At 34.2% G+C, this 21,358-nt stretch overlaps 2 protein-coding genes across 2 annotated transcripts in view; both read right to left on the reverse strand.

Annotated features, from left to right (window-relative positions):
- Nucleotides 1-21,358, reverse strand: part of Rad54b (RAD54 homolog B) — a 94,104-nt gene that overhangs the window by 53,927 nt on the left and 18,819 nt on the right. The window lies entirely within an intron of this gene.
- Nucleotides 1,534-6,475, reverse strand: Fsbp (fibrinogen silencer binding protein). Its single transcript, XM_076835654.1, has 2 exons — nucleotides 6,074-6,475; nucleotides 1,534-2,059 (listed from the first exon to the last, which is right to left on the reverse strand). Exons 1-2 carry the CDS (start codon nucleotides 6,445-6,447, stop codon nucleotides 1,534-1,536), a joined length of 900 nt encoding a protein of 299 aa, XP_076691769.1. The 5' UTR covers nucleotides 6,448-6,475.

Genomic DNA, 21,358 nt, shown 5'->3' on the forward strand with positions numbered 1-21,358 from the left:
CTATTTTCAAAGTAAAATTTTCATTTTTCACTGATTTTTACTTTTAAAGAAACCTATTTCAGGAAAATAAAATAGGATATAATTTTCAATCACACAGTCAAAATTCAACTTCAGTATGATATCAGATCTCAATTTATAGAACAAAAAAGAGAAAGGGTATGATTCCCTTGGTTTTAACCTAACAATTGTTAACCATAATCTTTTGTTGCTGCTGTTGTTTGTGGTCCTGCAGATTGAACCTAGGGCCTCATGCATGCTAGTCAAGCACTCTATCACTAAACCACATTCCAAATCTTAAAAGTAGTTTTAATTAAATAAATTCTTCAAAATTTTAAATCTAGAAATCTGGAGGATATTTTAGCAGATTTTTACTTGTATAGAATAAATTGGGAGGAGGGGAAGAGAAAAGAAAAATGAAGACTGGTCCTTGTTCTGCTAAAGCTTTGTTACCGCAGTAAGTCACTGAGTTCTCCTTGGACCTGGGACCTATTTCATTACCTCTAAATTGAAGAGGAGGGAAAAAGTATTTTCCAAATGTCTTCCATCTCTAAAATCTAAGACTTACTCCTTCAGAAGATGAAAACATAAAAAATAGTGTCATCATGAAATTATGGCATTTGCCAGTAAATGGATGGAAACGGAGAATATCATGCTATGTGAAATTAGCCAAACTCAGAAATTCAACAAACATTTTCTTTCATATGCAGAAGCTAGAATAAAACAAAGGGAAGTGGGAGGGGAAGATAAGATAATATAAAGAGCCAATCAAATATGAATTAATACATGAGCAAAAGGAAATCTAGTAGAAGAAGAATGGGAGAGGGGAAGAAGATGGGAAAGAAAGGGGGAGAATCATGAACTGAAAACAATTTCCATGCATGTAAGAGTGTGTCATGATTAATCCAACTACTGTGTATAAATATAAATAAACCTCTAGTTAAAAAAAAAAAAATACAGTGTCATACAGATAAGGTTTTTTTGTGGTGGTGGTGGTGGTGGTGGTGGTGACAGTGGTACTGGGATCAATCCCAGGGCTTTGCACATCTCAAAGTAAGTGCTCTACCACCAAGCTGCATCTGCAACCACAGAGAAAAGCTTCTTGTTATTGAGTCAGTATAGTTTCTAAGTTGGACTGACTTTAAAACCTTTAACTATAAGTTTCAAACTTCTAACCCAAAGTGCTGAAGACAGAACTTTGAGAGAATATGTTTATATATACATATTTGTATACATTTTAATGATTAAAATAAAAGACCATCTATAAGGGCAATAATTAAAAATAAATTGGAGGAAAAATATTACCAATCAACACATCAGTAAGTTTTGATATACAAAAAGAAAGTCAAATAATTAGGAAACCATGCCCCCCCTCCGCAAAAAAAGAAAAAAGAAAATCATGTCAAAAGTTTTTCCATAATAGATATTAACAGCATTTTCCATACATCTATTTGCTTCAGAATATTCCCAAAGTAATTTTGGATGAAATTTAAATTATCAAATTGAAAAACTTAAAAAAAAAAAAAAAAAAAACCCTCAAAGACTACTATAATCAGGTAGATCATGCCGTAAGCGAATTGCTTTCAGCTTCTCCACTTCAATTTTTGCTCTCAGTAGCTCTTCCTCTAGCTGCTGCCTTCTTTTCAATCCATCCCTCTTCTCCTGAACATATAATCCAAAATTTCTTTGATTTTCTAAAATTATCTGATGCTCTGCTTTCAACATTTGCAGGATCTGAGGATCGTACCCTAATAGAGACCTAAAATGTTCTCCACTTTCATGCCGAAAAAAATCATCTCTCCTTGGAGTAGAAGTTGGAGATGATGTCATTCTCATATCAACAGAGGAAAGTGATGGTGACAAAGATCTTTCCATAACATGTACTAATTCATGTTCTTCTCTTTGCTCTAAAACATCGCTGTGTTGAGGATTTAAAACCAGTGGAGGAGGTGGTTTAATGTCTTCTTCTTGCTTCACCTCCACTGTAATAGCAACAGGATGGTGATCCAACATTACCTGTAGTGAACTGGTACCGGCTTGTGCAGGTTCATCCAAGTTCGCACTACAGCACACAAAAAAAGCATTATAAAATATAAACCAAATGAAGATATGAGCATATTTATAGCATGCTTCATATTTAATATATACCTAATTATTAAGCCTAAAAAGCCAGGTATGGTGATGCATGCTGAAATTCCAGTAACTGGGGAAGCTGAGGCAAGAAGATTGATTCAAGTGCAAGGTCAGCCTCAGCAACTTAGTGAGACCCTGTCTCAAAATAAATAATAAGGGCTGGGGATGTAGCTTGGTGGCAGAGCATCCTGGGTTCAATCACTACTACAGAAAAAGGGAAAGAAAAAGAGAGTGAAGAGAGAATTGGGGGGGGGGGGTGAATATGAGAATTGTGAAACAAGAGAAGTTTAACCCTGGGCATAACAGAGACTTAAGATTAGGATTTCAATAACACATACATATAGGTATCCTCCCCATCTTATCCCTTTTTGTGTGACTTGTTTTATGGTACTGGGGATTAAACCCCTGGCTTCTGGCATGTTAAGCAAGTGCTCTACCACTGAGCCAAATTCCTGGCCCTCCCTTATTAACTTCAAAATTGAGCTTTTAAAAAAGAAGTACAAATCTTATATAGGCTAAATGAAGTAGATAAAAAAGAAAAGCCATTTTTAATGCTCTCAAAGAGATACCAATTGTCCCTATAACTTCAAGGTTTTTAAATAGTGTTAAGGGTCATTTAATATATTATGTGCCTCCCTCTTCCCATATCTTATTTAGATCTCCCACTCTGTTGTCTTTGGATTGTTATAAAAATAATCAAGGTTCATGACTTCTAGGAAGATAGTGGAAGCCCATTTATGTGAGGTACTGATTTCTGCATTGACCCAAAAAAACTAAAACTAAGGTCTCTATGGCTTTGGAGTATACCCCTTTACCTATACTGAACCACATAACGCAGCTGCTCTTTGAGTCTTTCAATCATGGGAAGGTAAAGTTAACAAGAGCAAGGGGTTTTATCCATCACAGCATACCCAGTATCTAGCATAATATAGCACTACTTAGAATATAGTAGATGTGTTGAATGAATAAATGAACAAATAAAGTGATTTTTATATGAAATATTCTTAAATGGCCTATATAGGCACATTGAAGGTTTGCTGAATTTACAACAATTCCGATAACATATACATTCCTAGTAGAGGTAATTAAGAGTTTTTAGCATAATTTACACTCTGGCATATTATTTTTTGACATTATGAACACAATGCACTTTAAAATCCTATTTTAAAAAAAAAATAATTTCAAGTATAACATGAAGCTATTAAGAATATATATGGGGGGCTAGGGCTATAGCTCAGTGGCAAGAGTGCTTGCCTAGAATGCGTGAGGCACTAGCTTCAAACCTTAGCACCACATATAAATAAGCAAATAAAATAAAGACATTCTGTCCATCTATAACTACAAAAAAATTTTTTAAAGAATATATTTGTGTGTGTGTATATGTATATTCTTGAGCTTTTTTTTTTTTTTTTTAATTATGCTTCTGCCTAACTTAAAAGGGAAAATAAAAAGGGGAAAGAGATTATTGGAACATTAATGGAAATTTGTTAACATTATTTAAGGAACATTTTATAAATGATAAATAACATTATTAGGAATATATCCTAGATGATGATTAAAATGTTGGAATATGTTCACATAGAAAATAAGGAAAAAAAATTAAAAACTCCCATAAGTTACTTATTAATGGCATTAAGTTGCCAGAAATATCAGATATTTGTCTAAGAAGATACAAATTTAAACAATTCAACAAAATATATATTATAAAAATTAAGTTTTAAAAATTCAAATAAATACTGTTCCAGTTTAGTATGTATAACAGTATAAACATAAATATTACATTTCTCCCACTATATTAAAAATATACTTATATCTGGAATATTCCATTCCATTTTAGTTGAAACATTACAAGCATAACTTTAAAAAAAAAAAAGAAAAAGAAAGAAAGAAAGCTTTAAGAAAAGTATCAAAAACAATAAAAGGACTTAAAGGATCAAGAGGTTGTAGAAACAAAGCATAATCTGACATTAGAGAGAGGTAAAAATAAAGACATAATTCAAAGTAAGTTGTAGAAACAGATTTACTAAGCAGCTGTATATTTTTAAATACATTAAAATATAAACATTAATATTTCCTTGTAAAAAAGGGAGAGTTTGGTGAGATTAACAGTAATATTTATGTAGAAACATAATTAAGATTATAGAATAATTATAAATTTCTGATATAAAGATTCAATATGACATCAAATAAGTATATTAAATATATATTAAGTGAGTAAGCTAACAGAGAAAATGTCAATATAGACACTAACAGGTAAAAATTTAAGTGGTATATTTCTTATATTCTTCCCTTTAAAATTTAAAAACATTACCATTATTTAAAAAGTATAGAAATGCATAAGTCAATTCATTTTAAATGTTTATATGTACATTTATATGATGCATGTATACACACATAAGTGGACAAACTATAAAGATACTTGTATATTTATATATTATTTCTCTTCTGTATTCACTGTATTTTTAAAATATGCAACTAACGAAAACTGCAGTGGTTTTATGTGTAGTTTTTTAATTATAGAAAATTTAATACAAAAAAGGTAGTTTTCCACCTGTAAAGCAAAAGTCTTTTTTTCTCTGGGGTTGATGGAGGTGGAAATTATGAGTACATAGCACAGCATACAACAAATTTACTGTAGACTTTATTGGATATCCAGCATATTAAGAGGACCTTATCATTTGTCATCAGAGGGAACATTTTAACCAGTGGCCCCAAAAAATTAATCCACTATGCATTCATGTCCTGAATTCCCACTGGTGATTTTTTAAAATAGTTCTATCAAGTAGAAAAAAGCAGTATGTAGTAAGAAACTAGGCTCAAAAATATTTTCCTGGTAAATTACAAAAATCACAGAATCTCTTGGTTAAAAGTTTTTTCTTCTGTTCTTCTAACTTCAAAGAGATTTCACAGGTAATCAATAATTTTGCTTACATAATGCCTTTCCTACTAGTAAGAAAGCACATTGTGTAAAGCTTTGTTTGAAAGACCCTGCAACTAACAAGGAGTTTACAGTTTGCTTTAATTATCCTAAAAGGTTCAGAAGAATGTAACTGCCATTTTTATCGTTTGCCAAGGGTTAAAATTTTAATTAGTGGCAAGATAATATAGTTTTGAATATTTCCAGGCAAAACATTACTTAGAGCACAATTATCTCAAAAATTATTTCTAACCCTAAAAGAACTCAGTTGCTATTAGGGGTATAATAAAATTCATAGTTTGATATCCTTTCAAGGCAGTATAAGAAAGCTTACCCTTTCCTGTATGATCCAAGATCAAAGTGAAACTAGACCATGAATGAATAAAAACAACTTAATTTCATTAAGTAATCTGAATCTCTAATTAGGCATTAATTCCCTTTAGTTGTGTTCATCTTATTTTAAGTGTTAGAAAAATAATTTATCCTGTCTTCAAATATATAATCATATCATTAATAAGTTTACTTAAATGTTGATTTCAGTTCTGTTCAGTGCATTCAATAAATGGTAGACAGTGACAAATCATAAAAAAGCAAAGATTACATTTCTCCTGAAACTACTTACTTCATATAAATTTTACATAAAATTGAAAAATCCAGTGAAATGTAATCTTAATAGAAGAAAAAGACAGCTCTTAAAGGCAAATTAAATAATTTAAATTTGAAGCTTAAAAAGTTTATGAAGTGATGTCACAAATTTCATCCCATTTATTTCTCCCTAACCTTCACTTTTAGAAACTATAAGAGGGAAGGGGGGAGGGGAAGACAGTAAAAAGTGACTTAAATCTAATGCAGCAGAAAAATTCCTTATAGTCTCACTTTTCTTTTTTTTAAGAAAGCAAAACAAAGACACCATTCATTGCTCCCCTTGTGGGGATGCTTACTATGCATATCTCTATCACAACTAAGCCAAAGCCCCATAGATAGGAGGCGCCATAATTTTCCACAACAAAATAAAATAAAGCTTACCTTTGTATGTGGTTCCTGTCTCTTACCAGGCAAAAACTGGAAATCTGGGGAATCATCTCCATAACTTTCTTGGTTGGCTCAGAAATATTGCTTTTAAAATCTGATTGGGCCTCTTTTTGCTGCAATAGCTCCTGTTTGGCATATTCTTTGAGCCTTTTGTAAAGGGTGCGTAGGCCCTGCGCTGTTCGAGGAGGGCGATCTACTCCAATTGCATTATAGTTAACTGCTATGATATCCCAACATCTATTCTTTTCCACTATGACTGAATGTTTATTAGTGTGTTCTTCGAGAATTTTCACATATGGCTTCACAAGCTTTAGCAAATCAAGCTTTTCAGATAAAGTAAAATTGGAAGATCTAGCCTTTCCTACCATTGTTCTTTTCAAATTAAGTAGGCAGTTTCTGAAACCACCATGCAGCCTTCAGCTCTGCTCAGCTCTTTTCACAAACAGAAAAAGATCAGGCTTAACTAGGCTAGCCTCATTTAGGCCCACGCCTACAGGGGAGGGTTTATTAAAATTCCTCCAGCTTAAGCTGACGCAGGTTCAGGAAATCTGCTTAAGCCAAGCCTGACCTACATAAAGCTTCTCACTGAAGAAGACAGGAAGGCACAAGCAAAACACACTTGTGTATAAAGAGAACAGCTCCAGATAGAATTTAATGCACAAAGGTCTAAAGATAAGCATGAACACAGCTAAAAATTAACTAATTTAGTGAGAATATCAAATTTTCACACATGTATGCCTGTCAGACTGAAACTGCACTGCAGTATCACTTTAATAAAAACAAAAAAGAAACGGTTTTGTTCTATTTGTTTACAAATCCAGTTGACCGAAAACTAAAAGATATGAGTGGTGAATGTAGTGATTCCTAACAGAGCTCTAATCACTGTTTCTGAGCTGAGTGTTCTCCCTTACAAAATCTGCATAATGCTGGTCCTGCTGTCAATCAGGAATTGCATATCCTCTAGCTAGTTAGGTTACACCCAGCTCAGACTCCACAGTAAAGCTAAGCTTCTCCTTCATTTTACAGTCTACATTGGCTCCTGCATATTTTTTTGTTATTTAAGAATAAATTTTTGTTGAACACTAAATATAAAAACCAGGTTAACAATTACATTTTTAAAGCAATGGATTGTTCTAGCTATAACGCATGTGAATATACTAGCCTGCTTTATTATGTGTAAAAATAACTATTCATGGTGAGAAACAGCATAATCACACCAGAGGAAGGCACAACAAAATCACATTTGCTGTTATAATAGAGAATTTTTATTTAGCTATAATCACAAAACATAGATTATAAAAGGAAACACCTAATCTAGCCATTTGCAAGACCATGAGTTTCCATGCTTAATCCTAGTCTGAAAACATGATAAATAATAATGTAAACAAAACAAACCTATTTTCTCATGATATACATGTTTCTCCTGATAAGGGAATTAATTATAATCTATTTGAACAAGGTTCAATTCAGCCAATTACCAAACACTTATAAAAATGCTTCCAACCACTGTGCAAAGCCCAAAGAAAACAAAGTGAATCTATAAACAACTCCTGTACAGGGAACTGTAGTTTTACAGAAACGTTATAAATTCTTGCTTTCATTCTTTTGAGAGAAGAGAAGCAAATTAAAATTATTATCACTTTGAACTGGAAAATGAGCTAGAAGTTTTCAATGTGTTATCGGTCAGGAAAAGAAAAATTAAAGATTATTGCTAGGTGCTCTATAAAATGCTACCTGTTTTCTGACAGGTTTTTGCCTTACAGGTAATGTGATTCTGTAACAGTACTAGTTTTTCCTTGCCCTTTTGTAGTTTTATAGCTTAGTAAATATAGGTTGAGTATCCCTTATCTTAAATGCTTCAAATCAGAAGTTATTAGGGTTTCAGATTTGGGGATATTTGCACATATATGATATCTTAAGGATAGAACTCAAGTCTACACACAAAATTCATTTGTTTCATATATATCTTACACATATAGCCTGAAGGTAATTTTATACAATATTTTCAGTGCACCTACATTTCAACAAAAGAGCAGCTATGCAATTTTCCACTAGAAGGAGTCATGCCAACACTCAAAAAATTTCAGATTTTGAAGCATTTCAAAGGATGTTCAATCCATCTTAATGAAAATGATACATGTTAAAAACTGATCAACTGGGCACAGCGGTATACTCCTGTAATCCCAGCGGCTTGGGAGGCTGAGGCAGGAGAAGCACAAGTTCAAAGCCAGACTCAGCAATTGAATGAGGCCCTAAGCAACTCAGTGAGATCCTGTCTTGAAATAAAATATAAAAAAGGGCTGGGGATGTGTCTCAGTGGTTAAACGCCCCTGCATTCAATCCTGGGTATCAAAAAAAAAAAAAAAAAAAAAAAAAAATTGACCCACTCCAACAACCACAAGGCTGCCCTATATTCAAAGTCATTCTAGCTTTTTCTAAGATTTCAAAACAATAAAGGAGAACTAAAGGAATAAAAAAAAATACAGGATATAACTTTATTTAGATAATATTTCCTTATTTTTGGAAGAAATACAGGTATGATGTTAAGAAATGAAATGCTGTTAAAAATATTTTAAAAGGAGCCTACATCCTGGGAACAAATTTTTACCCCTCACACTTCAGATAGAGCCCTAATATCCAGAATATACAAAGAACTCAAAAAATTAAACAATAAGATAACAAATAACCCAATCAACAAACAGGCCAAGGACCTGAACAGGCAATTCACAGAGGAGGACATACAATCAATCAACAAGTACATAAAAAAATGCTCACCATCTCTAGCAGTCAGAGAAATGCAAATTAAAACCACCCTAAGATACCATCTCACCCCAGTAAGAGCGGCAGCCATTATGAAGTCAAACAATAAGTATTGGCGAGGATGTGGGGAAAAGGGTACACTTGTACACTGCTGGTGGGACTGCAAATTGGTGAGGCCAATTTGGAAAGCAGTATGGAGATTCCTGGGAAAGCTCGGAATGGATCCACCATTTGACCCAGCTATCGCCCTTCTTGGACTATTCCCTGAGGATCTTAAAAGAGCGTACTATAGGGATACTGCCACATCAATGATCATAGCGGCACAATTCACAATAGCTAGACTGTGGAACCAACCTAGATGCCCTTCAATAGATGAATGGATAAAAAAAAAATGTGGCATCTATACACAATGGAGTATTACGCAGCACTAAAAAATGACAAAATCATAGAATTTGCAGGGAAATGGATGGCATTAGAACAGATTATGCTAAGCGAAGCTAGCCAATCCTTAAAAAACAAATGCCAAATGTCTTCTTTGATATAAAGAGAGCAACTAAGAACAGAACAGGGAGGAAGAACATGAGGAAAAGATTAACATTAAACAGAGACAAGTGGGAGGAGAGAAAGGGAGAGAAAAGGGAAAGCATATGGAAATGGTAGGAGACCCTCAATGTAACACAAAATTACATATAAGAGGTTGTGAGGGGAAAGGGGGGGGGAAACAAGGGAGAGAATTGAACAACAGCAGATGAGGTAGAGAGGGAAGATGGGAGAGGAGAGGAGGGGGGATAGTAGGGGATAGGAAAGGCAGCAGAATACAACAGTCACTAATATGGCATTATGTAAAATTGTGAATGTGTAACTGATGTGATTCTGCAATTTGTATTTGGGGTAAAAATGGGAGTTCATAACCCACTTGAATCAAATGTATGAAAGATGATATGTCATGAGCTTTGTAATGTTTTGAACAACCAATAAAAAAATATAAATAAATAAATAAATAAAAATTTAAAAAAATATTTTAAAAGAGCTCAATCTCACTAATTATCAGAAAATGTATACTAAAATAATTTTTCAACCACAGATAGGCAAAAAAAATTTTAAACTAGAAATGTCAAAATAAGATGAGGGTATCTGGGTATGATGGCACAAGCCTGTATCCCAGCACTCAGTAGGATGAGACAAATCACAAGTTCAAAGTTAGACTGGGCAAGTTAGCAAGTACCCATCTCAAAATAAAAAATATACACTTAGCGAGCCCCTAGGTAACTTGGGAAGACCCTGTCTCAACATAAAATATAAAGAGGGCTTGGCGATGTAGCTCATTACACTCCCTGGGTTCAATACCTGGTATCAAATAATAATAATTAAAAAATAAAAATATACAGGGCCAAAGATGTAGCTCAGTGGTAGACTGACCCTAGATTCAATCTCCAGTACCACAAACACAAACACACACACACACACATGCACACAAAGAGTGAATGAGGATACAAGGGAGTGCTCTTCAGTCCTATTGACAAGAGTATAAAATGACACCCTGGGTAAAGATCTAGAACTATCTTAACATTTTACATGACTAAAACATTGTACAACTGTAAATGTACTTTTCAAAATTTAACTTAGAAAAATACTCAAATACGCACAAGGAGTAATGAAGTATGCTATGTAGTTGCAGAGTATTGTTATTGGTTGATTTAAAAATTAGTCCACACTTACCCCATTTTGTTCAGACATCTCACCCTGTGTGAAGTCGGCGCTCCTTCCACATGAGCTTACTCCTGTAGAATCTAACACCTCCACCCCCACCCACCTGCACAGATCCCACAATATCCTTGCTCTATGGGACTAAAGCAAAATCGTTTTTCTGAGAATGTAACTTCTGAAAATATTAGTGTATGACTCTTTTTTATAACTTTCCATTTGTATAAAATGTAATTATCACTATTATTATTATTATTAATATTATTATTATTATTATTATTATTATTATTTGGTACTGGGGATTGAACTCAGGGGCACTCAACCACTGAGCCACATCCCCAGCCCTATTTTGTTTTTTTATTTAGAGGCAGAGTCTCTCTAAGTTGCAAAGCACCTCACCATTGCTGAGGCTGACTTTGAACTCTTGACCTGCTGGGATTATAGGGATGCACACCACACCCAGTTCTACCTTGTAATTATGATTGCTCCTCCTGCCCACCCGCCTCTTTGTGGTTTTAGCCTTACAAGTGTATTCCTACTCCAATTGGGCTCAAGGGTTGCAGAACTGCTTGGTTCTCTGCACACTCTGCCCTGGCCAGAAATAAAGCTTTTATCTTTATCTTCAAAGGACACAGTGAATTATTTGGAAATCTGGGGATAGCACTTTAACAGTATTAGAAGCAATCTAAAAGCACAATAGTTAAAAACTAGTTAAAATCAGAGTATATCCATGCTATGGTCTACTTAAGCAAAATTAAAATGAAAGAGGCAGATTTCTATATATTGACACAGAACAAGCTTTAAAATACGGTAAATGAAGAGCAAGTTAAAAATATATACACACCATAATCCCATTATGCTTATATTGGGGCTCCAAAAATGAACCCCAAAAAGCAATCTCACAACCAAGGTCTCACTGACCTTACCTCATCTGTCATCCCATTTCTCCTCTTTCTGTGAAGTTCCCCTATGTATCCATGGACCAAAAGAAATACAATTGTCTTTCATCCTTTCCAGTTTCATCAACCAAGGAAAACTAAGCTCCTATCACAGAAGAACTGAAAGTCAAACACCATATTTAGAACTCAGATGAACTTTGTCCCAGGCCATGTCTGTTCTTCAGGTCCACTACCTCCCCTAAGGATCATTTACTGTTCCTCTAAAATTACCTATAGCCTATTTCTCTCTCCCCCATGAAGAAGGATATATAAACTTCTCCTAGATGACAGAATACTCATTCCCCTATGATTATGCCATGTACATAATAAACTTGCATGCCTTTTTGTTACTACCCAGAATATTGTCATACTCAATATTTTCTGCTGGTAAATCTATTTCTCATACCCAAATATCAGCTGGGCACAGTGGCACAAGCTTGTAATCCCAGTGTATTGGGAGGTTGAAGCAGAATGATCACAAGTTCAAAGCCAGCCTTAGCAAGTTAATGAGGCCCTAAGCAATTTAGCAAGACCCTCTCACCCAAAAAAGGTCTGGGGATGTGGCTCAGTGGTTAAGTGCTGCTGGATTCAATGCCCAGTACAAAAACAAAAAACAAATATCTCATCTTCAGAAGTAAAAGAGATGGTACCCTTGCCCCAACATTTATTTAAAAATAATAATAACAATAAAGCTATCTACTTCTGTAGGTAGAGAATGTTATATAAAAGAGAATGTTGATACATATTTCTAAAAATGTACTCACAAATGATCTAGAAGCTTGCTATTCAATACAAGCCACATGTGGATACTGAGCACTTTTAATGTGACTAAACAGAATGAAAAACTGAACTTTTAACTTTATTAAATTTTAATTAATTTAAACAAATTTTAAACTGAGGAAGTATTACACTTTAGGTATGAGGTCCCCCCCAAAGCTCATGTGTAAGACAATACAGAAGGTTCAAAGATAAAATGATGAGATTATGAGAGACTTAACTTAACCAGTGAATTAATCCACTGATATGGATTAACTGGGTGATAACTGTAGGCAGGTATGGTGTGGCTAGAGAAGGTAGGCCACTAGGGCTTGCCTTTAGGGTTTATATTTTGTCCCTGGTGAATAGAGCACACTCTGCTTCCTGGCTGTCATGTCCTGAGATACTTTCCTCTACTACCCTTCCACCATGATATGCTGCCTCAGCTCAGAACAAAGGAATTGGCTGTCTATGGAATGAGATTGCTGAAACCATGAGACAAAATAAACTTTTCCTCCTCTTAATATTGTTCTTGTCAGTTCTTTTAATCACGGTAACAAAAAGCTAACTAAAAGAAGCAGCATTATTTTTTCCTTAAACACAACTTTATTGTTTTGGTAGGATAATATTTCACCTTAACCTTTTTGTCACATATGAAACTATTGTTTCTAATATTATTGACAAGGATTCCCTCCTTAAGCAAACATTGCTTCTCTGAGAGCTCTTTTCAACTAGGACTAGTTCTTGGTCTAATGAGGCCAATTTAAGCAAGAATGTTACTAAGTCAGTTTATTAAGCATTTCCCAGCCCTTGCTATCTAATCAAATTCTTCATCCTCCCCACTTGATATTTTATGAAGTTCTCACCCACTCTTAATACCAAATACATTACCAAATTAATTTACACTGCAACTAAGCTATAAATCCCAGTTGTATTGAGAGTTGAGTTCAATCTTTTCCCCCTATTGCAATAGTAATGAATAATGTCTTCCTTGCCTGGGGCTGGAGGTGTAGCTCAGAGGTAGAGTTAGCAAGCACAAGGCCCTGGGTTCAATCCCAGCACCCTTAAAAGACAAAATGAAATAAAAATTTCCTTGCCTATTTAACCTGCCTTTTTTTTTTTTGTACTGGGGAATGAACCTAGGGGTACTTTGTCATTGAGCTACATTCCCAACCCTTTTTAATTTTTGAGACAGGGGTCCACTAAATTGCACAATTTTTCTTTTGACATTATAAATAAATACACCACCAATATAATAGATCTTGTTTAACAAACTGATTCATTTGGGAGAGATAATTCAATAGGGGACTGGAGTTGTGGCTCAGTGGTGTGCCTAGAACATGTCAGGCACTACTGGGTTCAATCCCAGAACCACATAAAAAATAAATAAATAATAATAAAGGTATTATGTCCATCTGTAACTAAAAATTTTTAAAAAATAAATAATAAATAATAAATAAAAAACCTAGCCAAAATGTACAGGAGCACGCTAGATGTTAACTTTGTATTCAGATTCACAACACATTTTTGTGATGATGGTACAATTGGCTTTACCAAGAAATACCAGTTCTTTGTATTTCTTGAATTTGGGGGGATTTCTTTGGACTTTTGATTATGCAATGAAAAATAAAGCCAAATTGACTTTGCAGGTATGTCTGTATGAGAAAAAAAAAAAGACCTCAAGAAAATAGCAAGAACACAAGAATGGAATGAAGAAAATCAGGATGTTGCGAAAGCTAATGTTGGTGCTGGCAAAAAGCAGAAATAGAGATTTTTCAATGACTTTAGGTGTGGAGACTATGTATTTATTTCACAAGCAGATTAATAAATTGCAAAAATGTTTTTTGAAGCTATACTGGCAATATAGAACTGCATGCCGATGAAGAAGCTAGTCCTCCAATTGGAACAGTTAAAGAACAAAAATGAAGGGAAAGGGAAAGAAAAACTGGAATAAGATATCTCAAATTTCATGATCAATATCAATTGTAATTTGCTATAACAAATTTTGTTATATTTGTTTATTAATCAAAATTTTAAAGATAATAAGTAAACAATAGGAAGACATTGTCAAAAATACACTGTAAATTTGATAAGCTTCTTCACAAAAGTAAAACAAGAACCAACACAAATTGAGTCATTTCAAATTATAATTAAATAACCAGAAATATTTTTAAATTATTAAGTTATTATTTTTTAAATATTTATTTATTATTTTTTTTTAGTTTTAGATGAACACAATATCTTTATTTTGTTTCTATGTGGTGCTGAGAATCGAACCCAGTGCCTCACACATGCAAGGCAAGCGCGCTACCATGTGAGCCACAACCCCAGCCCATTAGGTTATTATTAATAAGAGATGAGCTTATACTTTTGGCTAGCTAGAAAAGAGCTTGGTTTATTGCACAAACAAGAAGGTATTTTTAGTGAGATTGGTTTAAAAAATATTGTTTCAGTTATGAAATTTTTGTTAGAAAGAAAAATATTTAAGAAGTGTTTCAGGGTTGGGGTTGTGGCTCAGTGGTAGAGCGCTCGCCTAGCACATGCGAGGCCTTGGATTCGATCCTCAGCACCACATAAAAATAAAGATATTGTGTCCAACTAAAAAAAGAAGTGTTTCAAAAGTGAAAATCTTTGGGCTGGGATGGTGGCTCAGTGATAGACTGCTCACCTACCATGTGTGAGGCACTGGATTCGATTCTCAGCACTGCATATAAATAAATTGCCTATAGAATGTAAGATTTAATATCAAAGATCAACTGATTCAATTTTTTTTTTTAAACCACAACTACTTTTCTTTAGATTTACATGAGAGGAGTTACACAACATAAGATTGATTGAACCTGTTGCCTCACTAGGAAAGCACTCTACCGCTGAGCCACAACCCCAGCCCCTATTAATATTTCAGTTGCATTGTATCTCAAAGGATTTATAAATTTACAAAAAAATGCCACTGATTAACAGCCAAATATATATATGAATACATGAATTTGTGGCATAAATATTTTTGAATCTTCTATACCTGTCAAAGAAGAATTTCAGGGGCTAGAGCTGTTACTCAGTGGCAGAGTGCTTGCCTAGCACATGTGAGGTACTAGGTTCGATCCTCAGCAGCACCACATAAAAACAAATAAATAAAAGTATTCTTTCCATCTAAAACAACAAAAGAAAAATTTCAGCAATGTTTGAAAAAATAAAATTTCTACAAGAGACAATATTGTTAGGTTATGTAAAAATTCAGACTTAATCAAATTCTAAAACAAGAAACCAATATTCCATTTATTGTTTAGTTCTACATACATAATGAATATACTGTGCTTGACACTTTCTAAATCAGATTCTATGTAAAAGACCATGGATACTATACTTTAAAACATTAGTAATACATGCAAATACTATGAATTACTGCCATTAGAAGAAGTCCTAGAAATTACATGAGAGAATGAAAAACAAATTTTAAAGATAACTTAGAAAAATACATCTCACAAAACTTATTCAGCGGTTTTTGTGGGGAGGGATCGTAAGAATTTTAAGACTATCTGAGAAACACAGTAAAACTATAGTTTCCCTCCTTAGAAAAATGCATGTATGTATGCCACCCTGTTTTAATTGCCTCCTATTCGTACAATTAATGAAGCAGGGATTCCTGTTCTAGGGTTATGAAGATAGCCAAACACATGACATCTGACACTGGACAGGTAAAGTTCAACAGTCACATGTACTCAGAACCCTCACAAGCAATCAGAGCTGGGAGGAAAGGAGGACATTATTCACTGACGACCACTTGGGGGATAAATATTAGAGTAGAGTGAACAACCAGTGGCTTTGGGAAACAGGGTTTGTAGTACTAAGAGGATGAGTAGGATTGGCTTGTTTACTTTTGTAGTCAGCTAGGAACTGAAATCTGTTACTTCATAATAAACAGGAACTGAGGAGGACTGTTCAGCTAGAGGACCATATCCGTAGAAGCAGAATGGGGATGAGCTAGTCCATCAAGGCCCTTCTAATTTTACCAGATGTCAAAACAGTCCCTAATATTGAACATTAAAAATAAACAACCCAATGCGAAAACCTAAAACAGACATTTCTACAAAGACATAAAAATGGCTAACAGGTTTATGAAAAGGTGCTCAACATCACTAATCAATGGGGAAATGCAAATCAAAACCACTATGAGGTATCATCTCACATAACTGTCATGAAGACTAACATCAAAAAGACAACAGATAACATATGTTGGCAAGGATGTGGAGAAAAGGGAATCCTTTATACACTGCCAACAGAAATGTAGACAAGGCAAATCATTATAGAAAACAGCATGGAGGTTCCTAAAGAAATTAAAAATAGAACTGCCATATGATTCAGTAATCCCACTTCTAGACATATACCCAAAGAAAATGAAATCACCACCTCCTAAAGATCTGCATTCTCATATTCACTGCAGAATTATTCATAATAGGCAAGATATGGAAACAATCTTAAATGTCCACTGACAGATGGGTGAATAAAGAAAATCAATCTCTCTCTCTCTCTTTTTCTCTCTCTCTCTCTCTCTCTCTCTCTCTCTCTCTCTCCCTCTCCCTCTCCCTCTCTCTTTCTCCACACACACACACAAACAATGGAATATTATTCACTCTTTAAATAAAAGAAATCCTGACATTTGCTACAACATGGATGGACTAGAGGATATCATTCTGGGTGAAGTAAGCCAAACACAAAGAAAAATGCATGACCTCACTTATATGTAAAATCTGAAGGGAAAAGAAAAGGTCAAACATACAAAAAAGATAAAACAAAAGTAATGAAGGGGCAAATGGAAAAAGATCTACCCAAAGGGTACAATTAGCAGGTATGTAGAATAAATGAGTCTAAGAGTTTTAATGCATAACTAAAGGACTAAAGTTAATAAAACTGTATTGTACTAGGGTTTTAAGTAAGTAGATTTTACCTGCTTCTCTCTCTCTTTCTCTCTCTCTCTCTCTCTCTCTCTCTCTCTCTCTCTCACACACACACACACACACACACACACACACAAATAGAACTCTGAGACAATGAATATGTTACTCTGCTTCATTACAGTAACCATTTTAGGATTTATGTGTATACTATAACGTTATATAGTAAACTATACACATTTTTATATATACATATATGTGTACATATACATTTTTTTTTCAAATTTAATTGAACCTTGAGCTATGGTACATACAGCTCAGTGGTAGAGTCTAGCATGCACAAGCACAATACCCAGCACAGCAAGAAGGAGGAAGAGTGGATGGGAGGGATAGGAGATGGAGAAGAAAAGAACTACTGCTCAATATCAATATCATTCTATCGTTGCCTCTTCTCATAACAGCTCCACCTTAAGAAAAAAGTAGGTAATGCTCTGTGCTCAAGGGATAATCCAATAATTCAGTATCCTAAAATAATCCTGAGTAATTCCTAAGTAGTCTCAGATATGCTTCAAAATTATTTAGAAGGATGCACATGAGAGGATCAATATTCAATTGACCAGGATCTTTTTCACAAGACCGATTCCAGGATAAAGTTGAACAAAATTATTCACTTACACTCAAGGCAAAAATTCAAAAGCACAGTCCCAGTCAAAAGCCCTTCTTTATCCTGAGAACTAAAGGCAAATTAGTTAGGGGAGAATAATTTTCAATGTTGTTTTTACAAGGGGTGAGGCTACAGCTATCAAATTTCCACTTATTAATAGAATGGGTTACAGACATCGTCTAATAATCTGGACTAAATACAACTCCACATACTCCTAAAATTGTGAAACAATTATATAACAATAGATTATAAACCACTGAATAAAACAAATTTATAAATCCACAAAAATTAATTTTTCCTAGAGCAGAATTCAAACTGATAAATATAAGTGAAATTAGTATCAGACACGGTGGTGTACACCTGTAATCCCACTGGCTCTGAGGCTGAGGCAGGAGAATTCATAGTTCAAAGCCAGCCTCAGCAACTTAGGGAGGCCCTAAGGAACTTAGCAAGACCCTGTCTGAAAATAAAATATTAAAAACAAAAAAAAAGAGTGGGGATGTAGCCCAGTGGCTAAGCAACACTGTGTTCAATCCCTGGTACCAAAAATTTAGAAAATCAACATTTGACAACAAACATAGCAATACATTTTAGGCAATAATCAGTATTTTCAAAGTGACTCCCCAGAGTTACTTATAAGTTACAAAGGAAAAATAATTTTTAGAGTAAATACACCCTTCAGATAGCAATTTTTCAAATAAGTTTATTATCGTCAATAATGGGATAAACTAAAATCATATGCCTTTAGATGATATACTAGGAATTATGTCTGTGATATTCCTGCCCAAAATGTATAAACTGAATCTGATCATGAGAAAACAAACAAATACAAACTAAGAAACATTCTACAAATGAATGACCCACACTCTTTAAAATTGTTAGTCACAAAAGATATGCAAAGACTTAAGAGACTGTTCCAGACTATAAGGGACTAAAAGACATGACAACTAAATACAACACATAATTCTGGACTAGCAGGAAAAAAGTTTATTATTCATTTAAATTTACTTTTGCCATTAGTACATTGTCTTAATGCACTCAGGCTACCATAACAAAATACCACAAGTTGGGCATCTTATAAACAACAGAGATTTATTTCCCACAATTCTGGAGCCTAAGGAATCTGAAATCAAGGCACTGGCAGATTCAGTATGTCCTCATATGGTAGAGGTAAGCAGCTCTCTGTGGCTTATTTTATAAGGGCAGTAATATTCAGGAAGGCTGAAGAATTTTGGTTGATGGGGCATCATGTCAGCAAATCACTCTTGTTTGGTTCCAAAAAATCCCATACACAAAAACGCACAAAAATGTAAACTTTGTTGATGTTATTTGTACTAGTCTTAGATTTTTCTATAAGTTTAAAATAATATTAAAATGTAATATTTAAAAAGTTTAAATTAAAAAGCATAACAAAATAACTTTTTAATTACTAGACTATGGAATACCAAAAGTATAATTATGTATAGATTGAGATCACAATAAATGATACATGCATTGCTCAAGCATGCTGGCAGTATAACCCATACTAAACCTCTACAGAGAGCAATTTAGCAATATCTATCAAAATGATAAATGCACATACCTCATGACCAACATCATACTCCAAGGTATTCTCCTATGAATATATTATCAAATACGTACATAATGTATAAACACTTATTTTAGCTTATTCATAATAAGAACATATCCAAAACAACCTAAATAACTATTAATAAGACATAGTTAAATATATATTTGATGCATCTTTACAATGGAATTAGCTTTTAAAAAGAACAAGGTAGTTCTAAATGTATTTTAAAAAATATTTCAAAAATGTACTATTTACTCTCATCTCTGCCTTCATTGTCCTGTGGCCTCATTTTGATCTGTTTTTCTCTTTCTCTCTCTGATAAAGATACCAGTCATTAGATTTAGGGTCCATAATAATCCACGATTTACTCATCTTTATTGTGGATTTGTTTGGTTGTTTTGGATGTTTTTTATTTGGTTTGGTTTGGTGCTGAGGATGGAACCCATGGCTTCACACATGCTCTAACAATGAGCTATATCCCTTACCCTTTTCATTTTGAGACAGAGTCTCGCTGAGTTGTTAAGGCTGGCCTCGACTTTGCACTCCTCATGTCTCAGGCTCCCGCGTTGCTGGAGTTACCATGTACCAGTATGGCCAGCTCTGACCTCATCATAATATCCTAACATCTGCAAAGAATCTATTTCCAAATAAGGATACATTCATAGGTACCCAGGGTTAGGACTTCATCATATTCTTTTAGGGAACACAATTCAACTCTGTTTCTCCTTTCACAGAACTTGGTTTTCAAAAACCAATCTCAAAAGACTAAGCTGGACTGTTCATAAAGAGAAAAGGCCCTGACACTTGAACAACAAAAAAGACAGAAGTGGGCCCTTTTACTACAACCCTCAAAGAAGCACATTCTCTGGGTCTTGGAGGAAGTCATTCAGCAGTAGACCTGGACCTATACCTTTAGCCTCTTACAAGGAATATTATCTACAAATATGTAGTGTTATAAAGAGACTTCAAGTGCTCAGTAAAGTTGAAAGGAGTGAAAATATACTTAATAGGAATAGTTCAGTTGTGAAAGAAAAAAAATTAAAACAATTTATGTAAAAATAATATTACTAATAAACTGAATATTAAATATCAAATATTATTATAAAATAATATGTGATTATATAGGAGAAAACATTTATTTTAAGAAATACTGCTAAAGTAGAGATAAAATACACAACTTACTTTCAAAAAGTTTAGGGGAAAAAAGTATATGCACAAAGAAAGAAAGAAGGGCTGGATATGGTATAGCTCAGCAGTGGATGCTTGTGCAGCATGAGTGAGGATTCCTGTGTTTGATCCCCAGCACCACACACAAAAAAGGAGAGAGTGTATAAATAATGCAAAATAAAAGTAAACTGTTGATTTTAGGATGTTAACTGGCCTATTCTCTCAATTTCTCCATTGTTGGAAATTTTTCAAACTAAAAAGATGATGTGGGGAAATGGGGGCATATCTTAACTGGAACATACCAGCTTGCACCTCACATCAGAATAGATTAGATCTAGAACAGAAAGGATCTAAAAGGGTGAGTACTTTATACTACGTGTCTCTCATCTCTGTGTTTTTCTATATATTATATTTCTCCCCAGCAATCTACCATAGCGAACAAAACATTTCTCACAAAGCTTTTTTACCCTATTTAACCTCTCTCTGAATAAGAGGCAGGAAAGTATCAGGAGGTTGGCAAAGGTTCCCCAGTCCAATGAATGTACTAAATCAGAGAAGGATTAAGGGATTAAGGCTTGAGTAAATTAATTCTCTCTTCAATTTATCTTAACTCTTAATTCCCTTCTCACATTTAGCAGGGAAGAGAATGAGAAACTATTGTAGGGGAAAAAAAAAAAAAAGTCCAAATGAGTAATACAGATTATATTCCAGAGTCTAAACATCATTCTCTGGTGATAAGCTACCATCCTAGAAAAGAAGCAGACACACATGAATCATTATCTTTCTCAGGTTTGACAGTCAGAATAAAAGCCTGGGAAAATAGGATAT

This window comes from Callospermophilus lateralis, chromosome 16 (assembly GCF_048772815.1).
Source record: "Callospermophilus lateralis isolate mCalLat2 chromosome 16, mCalLat2.hap1, whole genome shotgun sequence".
Lineage (NCBI taxonomy): Eukaryota > Metazoa > Chordata > Mammalia > Rodentia > Sciuridae > Callospermophilus > Callospermophilus lateralis.

Bases quoted from the DNA above. Each gene is read 5' to 3' on its own strand.
- Fsbp (XM_076835654.1), bottom strand. From the start codon at position 6,447: ATGGTAGGAAAGGCTAGATCTTCCAATTTTACTTTATCTGAAAAGCTT. The intron at 2,060-6,073 runs GTAAGCTTTATT...TGTGTGCTGTAG, and splicing joins GACAGGAACCACATACAAAG to TGCGAACTTGGATGAACCTG.